This window comes from Cheilinus undulatus, linkage group 24 (genome assembly GCF_018320785.1).
Source record: "Cheilinus undulatus linkage group 24, ASM1832078v1, whole genome shotgun sequence".
Classification (NCBI taxonomy): Eukaryota; Metazoa; Chordata; class Actinopteri; order Labriformes; family Labridae; genus Cheilinus; species Cheilinus undulatus.
The window spans coordinates 379,659-398,809 of NC_054888.1; the positions used below are offsets into that span (position 1 = coordinate 379,659).

A 19,151-nucleotide genomic window follows, 5' to 3' on the forward strand; every position below is an offset into this window, starting at 1 on the left:
TTCTTTGTCCTCGCTAGTGTGTTTTTGTTATGAATGGAATTAAATTCTGTTATTATTAGTGCTACTAATATCCATAGAGGACTGTCCTGTTTATCTGTGTCTGTTTTATATTATCAGTGGAGTTTTTCTCCATACTGTGAATAACTTCCTGTTGTTTAGACCCAGCTGTCCCTCTGCTGTGTAAATAAATGTGTGGCCATGTTACCTTAGCTTACAGGATGTTCACTTAAACACTTTTAATTCTAATTTAAGTTTATTCAGTTAGTTTGTGTAGTTCTGCAGTATTTTCATCCTTCTGTCTCTGTTATTGTTGAAATGACAGAATTTTCCTCTGAGGATCAGAAACTCTGATCTCATCATATACTGCCATTAATAACAATATTAATAATAACTATTATTATTTGTTATCTTCATCGATGTGGATCGTTTCAGGCTCTGGACTTTATTTGTAGCTTTGTCTTTTTAGGCTCATTTAACAGTTTAACATGTTGTCATTTTTCTAAAGTTTGCGATTCTTTTCTGGCTTTTATTGTGAAATCGTAGACCGGAAGTAATGCATGTTGCCGTGTTGCCGCGGGACAAGTTGCAGGCTGGCAGCGCGAGGCTGAAGATGAAACTTTGATCATAAAAATCAAAGATTAAGAAGCTGCTACTCGTGACGTCAGCATGGCTGTAAAGGTGAGTGCAGGCGCGAGCTGTCACGTGATCAGGACGTTCTAGCAGAAGCTATAGTAGACCGTGAGAACGGTGAGGGTGGTTCCACTAGAACATGATGTTTACAGAGAGAACCCTGGTTCAGGCACGAGGACGAAACATGACACAGGATAAAATAAAACCGTCAGAGAGAGGGTTAGATTACCACGGGGCGAAAACATCCACTACACCTGAGGAGAGAGAGTTAGAATAACACAGAGCGAAAACATCCAGTACACCTGAGGAGAGAGAGTTAGAATAACACAGAGCGAAAACATCCACTACACCTGAGGAGAGAGAGTTAGAATAACACAGAGCGAAAACATCCAGTACACCTGAGGAGAGAGAGTTAGATTACCATGGGGCGAAAACATCCACTACACCTGAGGAGAGAGAGTTAGATTACCACGGGGCGAAAACATCCACTACACCTGAGGAGAGAGAGTTAGAATAACACAGAGCGAAAACATCCAGTACACCTGAGGAGAGAGAGTTAGAATAACACAGAGCGAAAAAATCCAGTACACCTGAGGAGAGAGAGTTAGAATAACACAGAGCGAAAACATCCAGTACACCTGAGGAAAGAGAGTTAGAATAACACAGAGCGAAAACATCCAGTACACCTGAGGAGAGAGAGTTAGAATAACACAGAGCGAAAACATCCAGTACACCTGAGGAGAGAGAGTTAGAATAACACAGAGCGAAAACATCCACTACACCTGAGGAGAGAGAGTTAGAATAACACAGAGCGAAAACATCCAGTACACCTGAGGAGAGAGAGTTAGATTACCATGGGGCGAAAACATCCACTACACCTGAGGAGAGAGAGTTAGATTACCATGGGGCGAAAACATCCAGTACACCTGAGGAGAGAGAGTTGGAATAACACAGAGCGAAAACATCCAGTACACCTGAGGAGAGAGAGTTAGATTACCATGGGGCGAAAACATCCACTACACCTGAGGAGAGAGAGTTAGAATAACACAGAGCGAAAACATCCAGTACACCTGAGGAGAGAGAGTTAGAATAACACAGAGCGAAAACATCCACTACACCTGAGGAGAGAGAGTTAGAATAACACAGAGCGAAAACATCCAGTACACCTGAGGAGAGAGAGTTGGAATAACACAGAGCGAAAACATCCAGTACACCTGAGGAGAGAGAGTTAGATTACCATGGGGCGAAAACATCCAGTACACCTGAGGAGAGAGAGTTAGATTACCACGGGGCGAAAACATCCACTACACCTGAGGAGAGAGAGTTAGAATAACACAGAGCGAATACATCCACTACACCTGAGGAGAGAGAGTTAGAATAACACAGAGCGAAAACATCCAGTACACCTGAGGAGAGAGGGTTAGATTACCATGGGGCGAAAACATCCACTACACCTGAGGGGAGAGAGTTAAAATAACACGGGGCGAAAACATCCACTACACCTGAGGAGAGAGAGTTAAAATAACACGGGGTGAAAACATCCAGTACACCTGAGGAGAGAGGGTAAGATTACCACGGGGCGAAAACATCCACTACACCTGAGGAGAGAGAGTTAAAATAACACAGAGCGAAAACATCCAGTACACCTGAGGAGAGAGAGTTAGAATACCACAGAGCGAAAACATCCACTACAACTGAGGAGAGAGAGTTAGAATAACACAGAGCGAAAACATCCACTACACCTGAGGAGAGAGAGTTAGAATAACACAGAGCGAAAACATCCACTTCACCTGAGGAGAGAGAGTTAGAATAACACAGAGCGAAAACATCCAGTACACCTGAGGAGAGAGAGTTAAAATAACACGGGGCGAAAACATCCACTACACCTAATGAGAGAGAGTTAGAATAACACAGAGCGAAAACATCCAGTACACCTGAGGAGAGAGAGTTAGAATACCACAGAGTGAAAACATCCACTACACCTGAGGAGAGAGAGTTAGAATAACACAGAGCGAAAACATCCACTACACCTGAGGAGAGCGAGTTAGAATAACACAGAGCGAAAACATCCAGTACACCTGAGGAGAGAGAGAGGGTTAGAATAACACAGAGCGAAAACATCCACTACACCTGAGGAGAGAGAGTTAGAATAACACAGAGCGAAAACATCCAGTACACCTGAGGAGAGAGAGTTGGAATAACACAGAGCGAAAACATCCAGTACACCTGAGGAGAGAGAGTTAGATTACCATGGGGCGAAAACATCCAGTACACCTGAGGAGAGAGAGTTAGATTACCACGGGGCGAAAACATCCACTACACCTGAGGAGAGAGAGTTAGAATAACACAGAGCGAAAACATCCACTACACCTGAGGAGAGAGAGTTAGAATAACACAGAGCGAAAACATCCAGTACACCTGAGGAGAGAGAGTTAGAATACCACAGAGTGAAAACATCCACTACACCTGAGGAGAGAGAGTTAGAATAACACAGAGCGAAAACATCCAGTACACCTGAGGAGAGCGAGTTAGAATAACACAGAGCGAAAACATCCACTACACCTGAGGAGAGAGAGTTAGAATAACACAGAGCGAAAACATCCAGTACACCTGAGGAGAGAGAGTTGGAATAACACAGAGCGAAAACATCCAGTACACCTGAGGAGAGAGAGTTAGATTACCATGGGGCGAAAACATCCACTACACCTGAGGAGAGAGAGTTAGAATAACACAGAGCGAAAACATCCAGTACACCTGAGGAGAGAGAGTTAGAATAACACAGAGCGAAAACATCCACTACACCTGAGGAGAGAGAGTTAGAATAACACAGAGCGAAAACATCCAGTACACCTGAGGAGAGAGAGTTGGAATAACACAGAGCGAAAACATCCAGTACACCTGAGGAGAGAGAGTTAGATTACCATGGGGCGAAAACATCCAGTACACCTGAGGAGAGAGAGTTAGATTACCACGGGGTGAAAACATCCACTACACCTGAGGAGAGAGAGTTAGAATAACACAGAGCGAATACATCCACTACACCTGAGGAGAGAGAGTTAGAATAACACAGAGCGAAAACATCCAGTACACCTGAGGAGAGAGGGTTAGATTACCATGGGGCGAAAACATCCACTACACCTGAGGGGAGAGAGTTAAAATAACACGGGGCGAAAACATCCACTACACCTGAGGAGAGAGAGTTAAAATAACACGGGGCGAAAACATCCAGTACACCTGAGGAGAGAGGGTAAGATTACCACGGGGCGAAAACATCCAGTACACCTGAGGAGAGAGAGTTAAAATAACACAGAGCGAAAACATCCAGTACACCTGAGGAGAGAGAGTTAGAATAACACAGAGCGAAAACATCCAGTACACCTGAGGAGAGAGAGTTAAAATAACACGGGGCGAAAACATCCACTACACCTAATGAGAGAGAGTTAGAATACCACAGAGCGAAAACATCCAGTACACCTGAGGAGAGAGAGTTAGATTACCATGGGGCGAAAACATCCAGTACACCTGAGGAGAGAGAGTTAGATTACCACGGGGTGAAAACATCCACTACACCTGAGGAGAGAGAGTTAGAATAACACAGAGCGAATACATCCACTACACCTGAGGAGAGAGAGTTAGAATAACACAGAGCGAAAACATCCAGTACACCTGAGGAGAGAGGGTTAGATTACCATGGGGCGAAAACATCCACTACACCTGAGGGGAGAGAGTTAAAATAACACGGGGCGAAAACATCCACTACACCTGAGGAGAGAGAGTTAAAATAACACGGGGCGAAAACATCCAGTACACCTGAGGAGAGAGGGTAAGATTACCACGGGGCGAAAACATCCAGTACACCTGAGGAGAGAGAGTTAAAATAACACAGAGCGAAAACATCCAGTACACCTGAGGAGAGAGAGTTAGAATAACACAGAGCGAAAACATCCACTACAACTGAGGAGAGAGAGTTAGAATAACACAGAGCGAAAACATCCACTACACCTAATGAGAGAGAGTTAGAATAACACAGAGCGAAAACATCCACTACACCTGAGGAGAGAGAGTTAGAATAACACAGAGCGAAAACATCCACTTCACCTGAGGAGAGAGAGTTAGAATAACACAGAGCGAAAACATCCAGTACACCTGAGGAGAGAGAGTTAAAATAACACGGGGCGAAAACATCCACTACACCTAATGAGAGAGAGTTAGAATACCACAGAGCGAAAACATCCACTACACCTGAGGAGAGAGAGTTAGAATAACACAGAGCGAAAACATCCAGTACACCTGAGGAGAGAGAGTTAGAATAACACAGAGCGAAAACATCCACTACACCTGAGGAGAGAGAGTTAGAATAACACAGAGCGAAAACATCCACTACACCTGAGGAGAGAGAGTTAGAATAACACAGAGCGAAAACATCCAGTACACCTGAGGAGAGAGAGTTAGAATACCACAGAGTGAAAACATCCACTACACCTGAGGAGAGAGAGTTAGAATAACACAGAGCGAAAACATCCACTACACCTGAGGAGAGCGAGTTAGAATAACACAGAGCGAAAACATCCAGTACACCTGAGGAGAGAGAGAGGGTTAGAATAACACAGAGCGAAAACATCCACTACACCTGAGGAGAGAGAGTTAGAATAACACAGAGCGAAAACATCCACTACACCTGAGGAGAGAGAGTTAGAATAACACAGAGCGAAAACATCCACTACACCTGAGGAGAGAGAGTTAGAATAACACAGAGCGAAAACATCCAGTACACCTGAGGAGAGAGAGTTAGAATACCACAGAGCGAAAACATCCACTACACCTGAGGAGAGAGAGTTAGAATAACACAGAGCGAATACATCCACTACACCTGAGGAGAGAGAGTTAGAATAACACAGAGCGAAAACATCCACTACACCTGAGGAGAGAGAGTTAGAATAACACAGAGCGAAAACATCCACTACACCTGAGGAGAGAGAGTTAGATTACCACAGAGCGAAAACATCCACTACACCTGAGGAGAGAGAGTTAGAATAACACAGAGCGAAAACATCCACTACACCTGAGGAGAGAGAGTTAGAATAACACAGAGCGAAAACATCCAGTACACCTGAGGAGAGAGAGTTAGAATAACACAGAGCGAAAACATCCACTACACCTGAGGAGAGAGAGTTAGAATAACACAGAGCGAAAACATCCACTACACCTGAGGAGAGAGAGTTGGAATAACACAGAGCGAAAACATCCAGTACACCTGAGGAGAGAGAGTTAGATTACCATGGGGTGAAAACATCCAGTACACCTGAGGAGAGAGAGTTAGATTACCACGGGGCGAAAACATCCACTACACCTGAGGAGAGAGAGTTAGAATAACACAGAGCGAAAACATCCAGTACACCTGAGGAGAGAGGGTTAGATTACCATGGGGCGAAAACATCCACTACACCTGAGGGGAGAGAGTTAAAATAACACGGGGCGAAAACATCCACTACACCTGAGGAGAGAGAGTTAAAATAACACGGGGCGAAAACATCCAGTACACCTGAGGAGAGAGGGTAAGATTACCACGGGGCGAAAACATCCACTACACCTGAGGAGAGAGAGTTAAAATAACACAGAGCGAAAACATCCAGTACACCTGAGGAGAGAGAGTTAGAATAACACAGAGCGAAAACATCCACTACAACTGAGGAGAGAGAGTTAGATTACCATGGGGCGAAAACATCCAGTACACCTGAGGAGAGAGAGTTAGATTACCACGGGGCGAAAACATCCACTACACCTGAGGAGAGAGAGTTAGAATAACACAGAGCGAATACATCCACTACACCTGAGGAGAGAGAGTTAGAATAACAAAGAGCGAAAACATCCAGTACACCTGAGGAGAGAGGGTTAGATTACCATGGGGCGAAAACATCCACTACACCTGAGGGGAGAGAGTTAAAATAACACGGGGCGAAAACATCCACTACACCTGAGGAGAGAGAGTTAAAATAACACGGGGCGAAAACATCCAGTACACCTGAGGAGAGAGGGTAAGATTACCACGGGGCGAAAACATCCACTACACCTGAGGAGAGAGAGTTAAAATAACACGGGGCGAAAACATCCAGTACACCTGAGGAGAGAGGGTAAGATTACCACGGGGCGAAAACATCCACTACACCTGAGGAGAGCGAGTTAGAATAACACAGAGCGAAAACATCCAGTACACCTGAGGAGAGAGAGAGGGTTAGAATAACACAGAGCGAAAACATCCACTACACCTGAGGAGAGAGAGTTAGAATAACACAGAGCGAAAACATCCACTACACCTGAGGAGAGAGAGTTAGAATAACACAGAGCGAAAACATCCACTACACCTGAGGAGAGAGAGTTAGAATAACACAGAGCGAAAACATCCAGTACACCTGAGGAGAGAGAGTTAGAATACCACAGAGCGAAAACATCCACTACACCTGAGGAGAGAGAGTTAGAATAACACAGAGCGAATACATCCACTACACCTGAGGAGAGAGAGTTAGAATAACACAGGCGAAACATCCAGTACACCTGAGGAGAGAGAGTTAGAATACCACCGCGCGAATACATCCACTACACCTGATGAGAGAGAGTTAGAATAACACAGAGCGAAAACATCCACTACACCTGAGGAGAGAGAGTTAGAATAACACAGAGCGAAAACATCCAGTACACCTGAGGAGAGAGAGTTAGAATAACACAGAGCCAAAACATCCACACCACCTGAGGAGAGATAGTTAGAAAAACTAAGCTCTACATATTACACTACACCTGAGGAGAGAGAGTTAGAATAACACAGAGCGAAAACATCCAGTACACCTGAGGAGAGAGAGTTAGATTACCATGGGGCGAAAACATCCAGTACACCTGAGGAGAGAGAGTTAGATTACCACGGGGCGAAAACATCCACTACACCTGAGGAGAGAGAGTTAGAATAACACAGAGCGAAAACATCCAGTACACCTGAGGAGAGAGGGTTAGATTACCATGGGGCGAAAACATCCACTACACCTGAGGGGAGAGAGTTAAAATAACACGGGGCGAAAACATCCACTACACCTGAGGAGAGAGAGTTAAAATAACACGGGGCGAAAACATCCAGTACACCTGAGGAGAGAGGGTAAGATTACCACGGGGCGAAAACATCCACTACACCTGAGGAGAGAGAGTTAAAATAACACAGAGCGAAAACATCCAGTACACCTGAGGAGAGAGAGTTAGAATAACACAGAGCGAAAACATCCACTACAACTGAGGAGAGAGTTAGATTACCATGGTAAAACATCCAGTACACCTCAGGAGAGAGAGTTAGATTACCACGGGGCGAAAACATCCACTACACCTGAGGAGAGAGAGTTAGAATAACACAGAGCGAATACATCCACTACACCTGAGGAGAGAGAGTTAGAATAACAAAGAGCGAAAACATCCAGTACACCTGAGGAGAGAGGGTTAGATTACCATGGGGCGAAAACATCCACTACACCTGAGGGGAGAGAGTTAAAAAAACACAGAGCGAAAACATCCACTACACCTGAGGAGAGAGAGTTAGAATAACACAGAGCGAAAACATCCACTTCACCTGAGGAGAGAGAGTTAGAATAACACAGAGCGAAAACATCCAGTACACCTGAGGAGAGAGAGTTAAAATAACACGGGGCGAAAACATCCAGTACACCTGAGGAGAGAGAGTTAGAATACCACAGAGCGAAAACATCCACTACACCTGAGGAGAGAGAGTTAGAATAACACAGAGCGAAAACATCCAGTACACCTGAGGAGAGAGAGTTAGAATAACACAGAGCGAAAACATCCACTACACCTGAGGAGAGAGAGTTAGAATAACACAGAGCGAAAACATCCACTACACCTGAGGAGAGAGAGTTAGAATAACACAGAGCGAAAACATCCAGTACACCTGAGGAGAGAGAGTTAGAATACCACAGAGTGAAAACATCCACTACACCTGAGGAGAGAGAGTTAGAATAACACAGAGCGAAAACATCCAGTACACCTGAGGAGAGCGAGTTAGAATGACACAGAGCGAAAACATCCAGTACACCTGAGGAGAGAGAGAGGGTTAGAATAACACAGAGCGAAAACATCCACTACACCTGAGGAGAGAGAGTTAGAATAACACAGAGCGAAAACATCCAGTACACCTGAGGAGAGAGAGTTGGAATAACACAGAGCGAATACATCCACTACACCTGAGGAGAGAGAGTTAGAATAACACAGAGCGAAAACATCCAGTACACCTGAGGAGAGAGAGTTAGAATAACACAGAGCGAAAACATCCAGTACACCTGAGGAGAGAGAGTTAGAATAACACAGAGCGAAAACATCCACTACACCTGAGGAGAGAGAGTTAGAATAACACAGAGCGAAAACATCCAGTACACCTGAGGAGAGAGGGTTTGATTAACACGGGGCGAAAATATCCAGTACACCTGAGGAGAGAGACAGTTAGATTAACACAGAGCGAAAACATCCAGTACACCTGAGGAGAGAGAGGGTTAGATTAACACGGGGCGAAAACATCCACTACACCTGAGGAGAGAGAGGGTTAGATTAACACAGGGCGAAAACATCCACTACACCTTTGGAGAGAGGGTTAGATTACCACAGGGCAAAAACATCCAGTACACCTGAGGAGAGAGGGTTAGATTACCACGGGGCGAAAACATCCACTACACCTGAGGAGAGAGGGTTTTGATTAACATGGAGCGACAACATCCACTACACCTTTGGAGAGAGGGTTAGATTACCACGGGGCGAAAACATCCAGTACACCTGAGGAGAGAGAGTTAGACTACCACGGGGCCAAAACATCCAGTACACCTGAGGAGAGAGGGTTAGATTACCACAAAGCGAAAACATCCACTACACCTGAGGAGAGAGAGGGTTAGATTAACACGGGGCGAAAACATCCACTACACCTGAGGAGAGAGGGTTTGATTAACACGGGGCGAAAATATCCAGTACACCTGAGGAGAGAGACAGTTAGATTAACACAGAGCGAAAACATCCACTTCACCTGAGGAGAGAGAGGGTTAGATGAACACGGGGCGAAAACATCCACTACACCTGAGGAGAGAGACAGTTAGATTAACACAGAGCGAAAACATCCACTACACCTGAGGAGAGAGAGGGTTAGATTAACACGGGGCGAAAACATCCACTACACCTGAGGAGAGAGGGTTAGATTACCACAGGGCGAAAACATCCAGTACACCTGAGGAGAGAGGGTTAGATTACCACGGGGCGAAAACATCCACTACACCTGAGGAGAGAGGGGTTTGATTAACATGGAGCGACAACATTCACTACACCTTTGGAGAGAGGGTTAGATTACCACGGGGCGAAAACATCCAGTACACCTGAGGAGAGAGAGTTAGACTACCACGGGGCCAAAACATCCACTACACCTGAGGAGAGAGGGTTAGATTACCACAAAGCGAAAACATTCACTACACCTGAGGAGAGAGAGGGTTAGATTCACACGGGGCGAAAACATCCACTACACCTGAGGAGAGAGGGTTTGATTAACACGGGGCGAAAATATCCAGTACACCTGAGGAGAGAGACAGTTAGATTAACACAGAGCGAAAACATCAACTTCACCTGAGGAGAGAGAGGGTTAGATTAACACGGGGCGAAAACATCCAGTACACCTGAGGAGAGAGAGGGTTAGATTAACACAGGGCGAAAACATCCACTACACCTTTGGAGAGAGGGTTAGATAAACATGGGGCAAAAACATCCAGTACACCTGAGGAGAGAGAGGGTTAGATTAACACGGGGCGAAAATATCCAGTACACCTGAGGAGAGAGACAGTTAGATTAACACAGAGCGAAAACATCCACTACACCTGAGGAGAGAGAGGGTTAGATTACCACGGGGCGAAAACATCCACTACACCTGAGGAGAGAGAGGGTTAGATTAACACGGGGCGAAAACATCCACTACACCTGAGGAGAGAGAGGGTTAGATTACCACGGGGCGAAAACATCCACTACACCTGAGGAGAGAGAGGGTTAGATTACCACGGGGCAAAACATCCAGTACACCTGAGGAGAGAGGGTTTGATTAACACGGGGTGTTAGCCTTTAGTCTCCGTGAGTCTGAACACCAATGGCCGAGGAAATATTAAACCCAGAAATGTAGTTTTTAATCAGTCAGTCCGCCGTTTGGATCAAAGATGAACACTTCCAGTTCTGAAAATAAATAAATATAAAAATATGATAGAAGAAGGAGGGTCCACCTCTTTTGGTCAGACCAAGGTTCGGCTGTTTGGTCCGGACCACGGTCCAGGGAAGGTTTCCCACCTATCATCTTAGTTCGGACCAAACTGAAAAATCCGAAAATCCAGACCAAACGACGTGGGTGTGAAGCCCCCTAAGGACCCCCAGACAGGAACCAGTACAGGACCCCCAGACAGGGACCAGTACGGGACCCCCAGACAGGGACCAGTACGGGACCCCCAGACAGGGACCAGTACGTACCCCCAGACAGGGACCAGTACGTACCCCCAGACAGGGACCAGTACAGGATCCCCAAGACAGGGACCAACGGGACCCCCAGACAGTGACCAGTACGGGACCCTCAGACAGGGACCAGTACGGGACCCCCAGGTAGAGAGTGGTACTGGACCCCCTGGGAGAAACCAAAATTGGACTCCAGAATATTCAGAGTCTGTCCTCACACACCTGGATACCTGAGAGGACCAGAGACTTTAGAGAGAGCTGGACCAACCCCATGTGACGTCAGCCATCTGCTCACAATAGGCAGACTCATACGGCTCTTGAAGCCAATCTGTGGAGGCTTCCATGTTGAAATCGTGGTCTCAACCAAACTTTGGATACACCTAATGGCCCGTCCACTAAGCACAACTTCCTGTCAGCTAGCTAGCTAGCATTCTGGTTGAGAGAAACCCCAATAGTTAAATGTTTTACAGTTTAAATGCTGCAATAGTTAAATGTTTTACAGTTTAAATGCTGCAATAGTTAAATGTTTTATAGTTGAAATGCTGCAATAGTTCAAATGTTTTACAGTTTGAATGCTGCATAGTTCAAATGTTTTACAGTTTAAATGCTGCAATAGTTCAAATGTTTTACAGTTGAAATGCTGCAATAGTTCAAATGTTTTACAGTTTAAATGCTGCAATAGTTAAATGTTTTACATTTTAAATGCTGCAATAGTTCAAATGTTTTACAGTTGAAATGCTGCAATAGTTAAAACGTTTTACAGTTTAAATGCTGCAATAGTTAAATGTTTTACAGTTGAAATGCTGTAATAGTTCAAATGTTTTACAGTTTAAATGCTGCAATAGTTAAATGTTTTACAGTTTAAATGCTGCAATAGTTAAATGTTTTACAGTTTAAATGCTGCAATAGTTCAAATGTTTTACAGTTTAAATGCTGCAATAGTTAAATGTTTTACAGTTTAAATGCTGCAATAGTTAAATGTTTTACAGTTTAAATGCTGCAATAGTTCAAATGTTTTACAGTTTAAATGCTGCAATAGTTAAATGTTTTACAGTTTAAATGCTGCAATAGTTAAATGTTTTACAGTTGAAATGCTGCAATAGTTCAAATGTTTTACAGTTCCAATGCAGCAATAGTTAAATGTTTTACAGTTTAAATGCTGCAATAGTTCAAATGTTTTACAGTTTAAATGCTGCAATTGTTCAAAGGTTTTACAGTTTGAATGCTGCAATAGTTCAAATGTTTTACAGTTCCAATGCTGCAATAGTTCAAATGTTTTACAGTTTAAATGCTGCAATAGTTCAAATTTTTTACAGTTTAAATGCTGCAATAGTTCAAATGTTTTACAGTTTAAATGCTGCAATAGTTCAAATGTTTTACAGTTTAAATGCTGCAATAGTTAAATGTTTTACAGTTTAAATGCTGCAATAGTTCAAATTTTTTACAGTTTAAATGCTGCAATAGTTCAAATGTTTTACAGTTGAAATGCTGCAATAGTTCAAATGTTTTACAGTTTAAATGCTGCAATAGTTCAAATGTTTTAAAGTTTAAATGCTGCAATAGTTCAAATGTTTTACAGTTTGAATGCTGCAATAGTTAAATGTTTTACAGTTTAAATGCTGCAATAGTTGAAATGTTTTACAGTTGAAATGCTGTAATAGTTCAAATGTTTTACAGTTGAAATGCTGCAATAGTTAAATGTTTTACAGTTTAAATGCTGCAATAGTTAAACGTTTTACAGTTTAAATGCTGCAATAGTTAAATGTTTTACAGTTTGAATGCTGCAATAGTTCAAATGTTTTACAGTTCCAATGCTGCAATATTTAAATGTTTTACAGTTCCAATGCTGCAATAGTTCAAATGTTTTACAGTTCCAATGCTGCAATAGTTCAAATGTTTTACAGTTGAAATGCTGCAATAGTTCATATGTTTTACAGTTGAATTGCTGAAATAGTTCAAACGTTTTACAGTTTAAATGCTGCAATAGTTAAATGTTTTACAGTTTAAATGCTGTAATAGGTCAAATGTTTTACAGTTTAAATGCTGCAATAGTTAAATGTTTTACAGTTTAAATGCTGCAATAGTTAAATGTTTTACAGTTGAAATGCTGCAATAGTTCAAATGTTTTACAGTTTGAATGCTGCAATAGTTCAAATGTTTTACAGTTTAAATGCTGCAATAGTTCAAATGTTTTAAAGTTTAAATGCTGTAATAGTTCAAATGTTTTACAGTTTGAATGCTGCAATAGTTCAAATGTTTTACAGTTTAAATGCTGCAATAGTTCAAATGTTTTACAGTTTAAATGCTGCAATTGTTAAATGTTTTACAGTTTGAATGCTGCAATAGTTCAAACATTTTACAGTTTAAATGCTGCAATAGTTCAAATGTTTTACAGTTTAAATGCTGCAATTGTTAAATGTTTTACAGTTTAAATGCTGCAATAGTTCAAATTTTTTACAATTTAAACGCTGCAATAGTTCAAATGTTTTAAAGTTTAAATGCTGCAATAGTCAAATGTTTTACAGTTGAAATGCTGCAATAGTTCAAATGTTTTACAGTTTAAATGCTGCAATAATTCAAATGTTTTACAGTTTAAATGCTGCAATAGTTAAATGTTTTACAGTTTAAATGCTGTAGTAGATGTTTTACAGTTGACATGCTGTAATAGTTAAATGTTTTACACTTTAAATGCTGCAATAGTTTAAATGTTTTACAGTTTAAATGCTGCAATAGTTAAACGTTTTACAGTTGAAATGCTGCAATAATTTTAAATGTTTTACAGTTTAAATGCTGCAATAGTTCAAATGTTTTACAGTTTAAATGCTGCAATAGTTCAAATGTTTTACAGTTTAAATGCTGCAATAGTTAAATGTTTTACAGTTGAAATGCTGCAATAGTTCAAATGTTTTACAGTTTAAATGCTGCAATAGTTCAAATGTTTTACAGTTGAAATGCTGCAATAGTTCAAATGTTTTACAGTTTAAATGCTGCAATAGTTAAATGTTTTACAGTTTGTCTGCAGCATCAGCCTGCAGATGCTGACTCAGCCGGTCAGGTTGAGCAGGAAGTCAGGTTCATGTCCGTTTGTAATTTCAGTGATAGCCACATGTTTCCCCTTTGTAAAAACATTTCCTTCAGGCCAGCTGCTGTCTCCTCTGTCCTCTCAGCAGTCTAACAGGCTTTGGTACCATCAATCCCAGGTCAATAACTACTTCCTGTTTGGCAGAGGAGCTAGAACACATAAAAATCTAAACTTTAATGTGTCTGGAATGATCTTTAATGTGACTCTAATGTCTTTCAGGCTCAGGTTCTGTATGACTTCATGGCTGAACCTGGAAACAACGAGCTGACTGTGAGACAAGGAGACACGCTCATCGTGATTGACCAGGTAGAAAGATCTGCTAAACAATGGCTAAGACAGCTGACACAACTACAGGCAAACTACAGACAAACTACAGGCAAACTACACACAAACTACACATGAACTACGGACAAGCTACAGACAAACTACAGACAAGCTACACACAAACTACAGAAAAGCTACAGACAAACTACACACAAGCTACAGACAAACTACAGGCAAACTACACACAAGCTACAGACAAACTACAGCCAACTACAGGCAAGCTAGAGACAAACTACAAACTACACGCAAACTACAGGCAAGCTACAGACAAGCTACAGACAAACTACAGACAAACTACACACAAGCTACAGGCAAACTACAAACAAGCTACAGGCAAACTACACACAAGCTACAGAAAAGCTACAGACAAACTACAGACAAACTACAGGCAAACTACAGGCAAAGTACACACAAGCTACAGACGAACTACAGGCAAACTACACACAAGCTACAGACAAACTACAGACAAACTACACACAAACTACAGACAAGCTACAGACAAACTACACACAAACTACAGACAAGCTACAGACGAACTACACACAAACTACAGACAAGCTACAGACAAACTACAGGCAAACTACACACAAACTACAGGCAAACTACACACAAACTACAGCAAAACTACACGCAAGCTACACACAAACTACAGAAAAGCTACAGACAAACTACACACAAGTTACAGACAAACTACAGACAAGCCACAGACAAGCTAGACATGAACTGCAGACAAGCTACAGACAAACTACACACAAACTACAGACAAGCTACAGACAAACTACACACAAACTACAGACAAGCAACAGACAAACTACACACAAACTACAGACAAGGTAGAGACAAACTACACACAAGCTAAAGACAAGCTACAGACAAACTACGCACAAGCTACAGACAAACTACACATGAACTACAGACAGGCTACAGACAAACTAAACACGAACTACAGACAAGCTACAGACAAACTACACACAAGCTACAGACAAACTACAGACAAACTACACACAAGCTACAGACAAACTACACATGAACTACAGACAGGCTACAGACAAACTATAAACAAGCTACAGACAAACTACAGAAAAACTACACACAAGCTACAGACAAACTACACATGAACTACAGACAGGCTACAGACAAACTACACATGAACTACAGAAAAGCTACAGACAAACTACAAACAAGCTACAGACAAACTACAGAAAAACTACACACAAGCTACACACGAACTAGAGACAAGCTACAGACAAACTACACACAAGCTACAGACAGACTACAGGCAAACTACAGACAAGCTACAGACAAACTACACACGAACTACAGACAAGCTACAGTCAAACTACAGACAAACTACACACGAACTACACACAAGCTATAGACAAACTACACACAAGCTACAGACAAGCTACAGACAAACTACACACAAACTACAGACAAGCTACAGACAACCTACAGACAAGCTATAGAAAAACTACACACAAACAACAGACAAACTACAGACAAACTACAGGCAAACTACACACAAACTACACATGAACTACAGAAAAGCTACAGACAAACTACAGACAAACTACACACAACTAAAGACAAACTACAGACAAACTACACACAAACTACAGGCAAACTACACACAAACTACAGCAAAACTACACACAAGCTACACACAAACTACAGAAAAGCTACAGACAAACTATAAACAAGCTACAGACAAACTACAGACAAACTACAAGCAAACTACACACAAGCTACAGACAAACTACAGCCAACTACAGGCAAGCTACAGACAAACTACAAACTACACGCAAACTACAGGCAAGCTACAGACAAGCTACAGACAAACTACAGACAAACTACAGACAAGCTAGAGACAAACTACACACAAGCTACAGACAGACTACACACAAACTAAAGACAAGCTACAGACAAACTACACACAAGCTACAGACAAACTACACACAAGCTACAGACAGGCTACAGACAAACTAAACACGAACTACAGACAAGCTACAGACAAACTACACACAAGCTACAGACAAACTACACATGAACTACAGACAGGCTACAGACAAACTATAAACAAGCTACAGACAAACTACAGAAAAACTACACACAAGCTACAGACAAACTACCGACAAACTACAAACTACATGCAAACTACAGGCAAGCTACAGACAAGCTACAGACAAACTACAGACAAGCTAGAGACAAACTACACACAAGCTACAGACAGACTACACACAAACTAAAGACAAGCTACAGACAAACTACACACAAGCTACAGACAAACTACACATGAACTACAGACAGGCTACAGACAAACTAAACACGAACTACAGACAAGCTACAGACAAACTACACACAAGCTACAGACAAACTACACATGAACTACAGACAGGCTACAGACAAACTATAAACAAGCTACAGAAAAAACTACAGAAAAACTACACACAAGCTACAGACAAACTACACATGAACTACAGACAGGCTACAGACAAACTACACACAAACTACAGACAAGCTACAGACAACTACAAACAAGCTACAGACGAACTACAGACAAGCTACAGACAAACTACACACGAACTAGAGACAAGCTACAGACAAACTACTCACAAGCTACAGACAAGCTACAGACAAACTACACACAAACTACAGACAAGCTACAGGCAAACTACACACAAACTACACACGAACTACAGACAAGCTACAGGCAAACTACACACAAACTACAGGCAAACTACACACAAACTACAGCAAAACTACACACAAGCTACACACAAACTACAGAAAAGCTACAGACAAACTACACACAAGCTACAGACAAACTACAGACAAACTACAAGCAAACTACACACAAGCTACACACAAACTACAGCCAACTACAGGCAAGCTACAGACAAACTACACACAAGCTACAGACAAACTACACACAAGCTACAGACAGGCTACAGACAAACTAAACACGAACTACAGACAAGCTACAGACAAACTAAACACGAACTAGAGACAAGCTACAGACAAACTACTCACAAGCTACAGACAGACTACAGACAAACTACAGACAACCTACAGACAAACTACACACGAACTACAGACAAGCTACAGTCAAACTACACACGAACTACACACAAGCTATAGACAAACTACACACAAGCTACAGACAAGCTACAGACAAACTACACATGAACTACAGACAAGCTACAGGCAAACTACACACAAACTACAGGCAAACTACACACAAACTACAGCAAAACTACACACAAGCTACACACAAACTACAGAAAAGCTACAGACAAACTACACACAAACTACAAGCAAACTACACACAAGCTACAGACAAACTACACACAAGCTACAGACAGGCTACAGACAAACTAAACACGAACTACAGACAAGCTACAGACAAACTACACACAAGCTACAGACAAACTACACATGAACTACAGACAGGCTACAGACAAACTATAAACAAGCTACAGACAAACTACAGAAAAACTACACACAAGCTACAGACAAACTACCGGCAAACTACAAACTACACGCAAACTACAGGCAAGCTTCAGACAAGCTACAGACAAACTACAGACAAACTACAGACAAGCTAGAGACAAACTACACACAAGCTACAGACAGACTACACACAAACTAAAGACAAGCTACACACAAGCTACAGACAAACTACACATGAACTACAGACAGGCTACAGACAAACTAAACACGAACTACAGACAAGCTACAGACAAACTACACACAAGCTACAGACAAACTACACATGAACTACAGATAGGCTACAGACAAACTATAAACAAGCTACAGAAAAAACTACAGAAAAACTACACACAAGCTACAGACAAACTACACATGAACTACAGACAGGCTTCAGACAAACTACACACGAACTACAGACAAGCTACAGACAACTACAAACAAGCTACAGACGAACTACAGACAAGCTACAGACAAACTATACACGAACTAGAGACAAGCTACAGACAAACTACTCACAAGCTACAGACAGACTACAGACAAACTACAGACAACCTACAGACAAACTACACACGAACTACAGACAAGCTACAGTCAAACTACACACGAACTACACACAAGCTATAGACAAACTACACACAAGCTACAGACAAGCTACAGACAAACTACACACGAACTACAGACAAGCTATAGAAAATTACACACAAACAACAGACAAACTACAGACAAACTACAGGCAAACTACACACAAACTACACCTGAACTACAGACAAGCTACAGACAAACTACAGACAAACTACACACAACTAAAGACAAACTACGGACAAACTACACACAAGCTACAGACAAACTACCGACAAACTACAGGCAAACTACACACAAACTACAGGCAAACTACACACAAACTACAGCAAAACTACTCACAAGCTACACACAAACTACAGAACAGCTACAGACAAACTACACACAAGCTACAGACAAACTACAGACAAACTACACACAAGCTACAGACAAACTACAGGCAAACTACAGACAAACTACAGACAAACTACACACAAGCTACAGACAAACTACAGACAAACTACAGACAAACTACAGGCAAACTACACACAAACTACAG

The 19,151-nt window shown here is 42.0% G+C and overlaps 1 protein-coding gene across 3 annotated transcripts in view; it reads left to right on the forward strand.

Moving 5' to 3' along the window:
• Positions 1-564: 564 nt before the first annotated feature.
• Positions 565-19,151, forward strand: part of LOC121506320 (sorting nexin-9-like) — a 45,988-nt gene continuing 27,401 nt past the window's right edge. For 2 of the 3 annotated variants that reach the window (XM_041782081.1, XM_041782080.1), the window contains exons 1-2: positions 565-678; positions 14,441-14,527. In XM_041782081.1, coding sequence (XP_041638015.1) covers positions 667-678; positions 14,441-14,527 — 99 coding nt within the window. In that variant the 5' untranslated portion in view covers positions 565-666. Of the gene's footprint in view, positions 679-14,277; positions 14,340-14,440; positions 14,528-19,151 lie in introns of all 3 variants that reach the window. The other variant, XM_041782082.1, reaches the window with a different exon arrangement.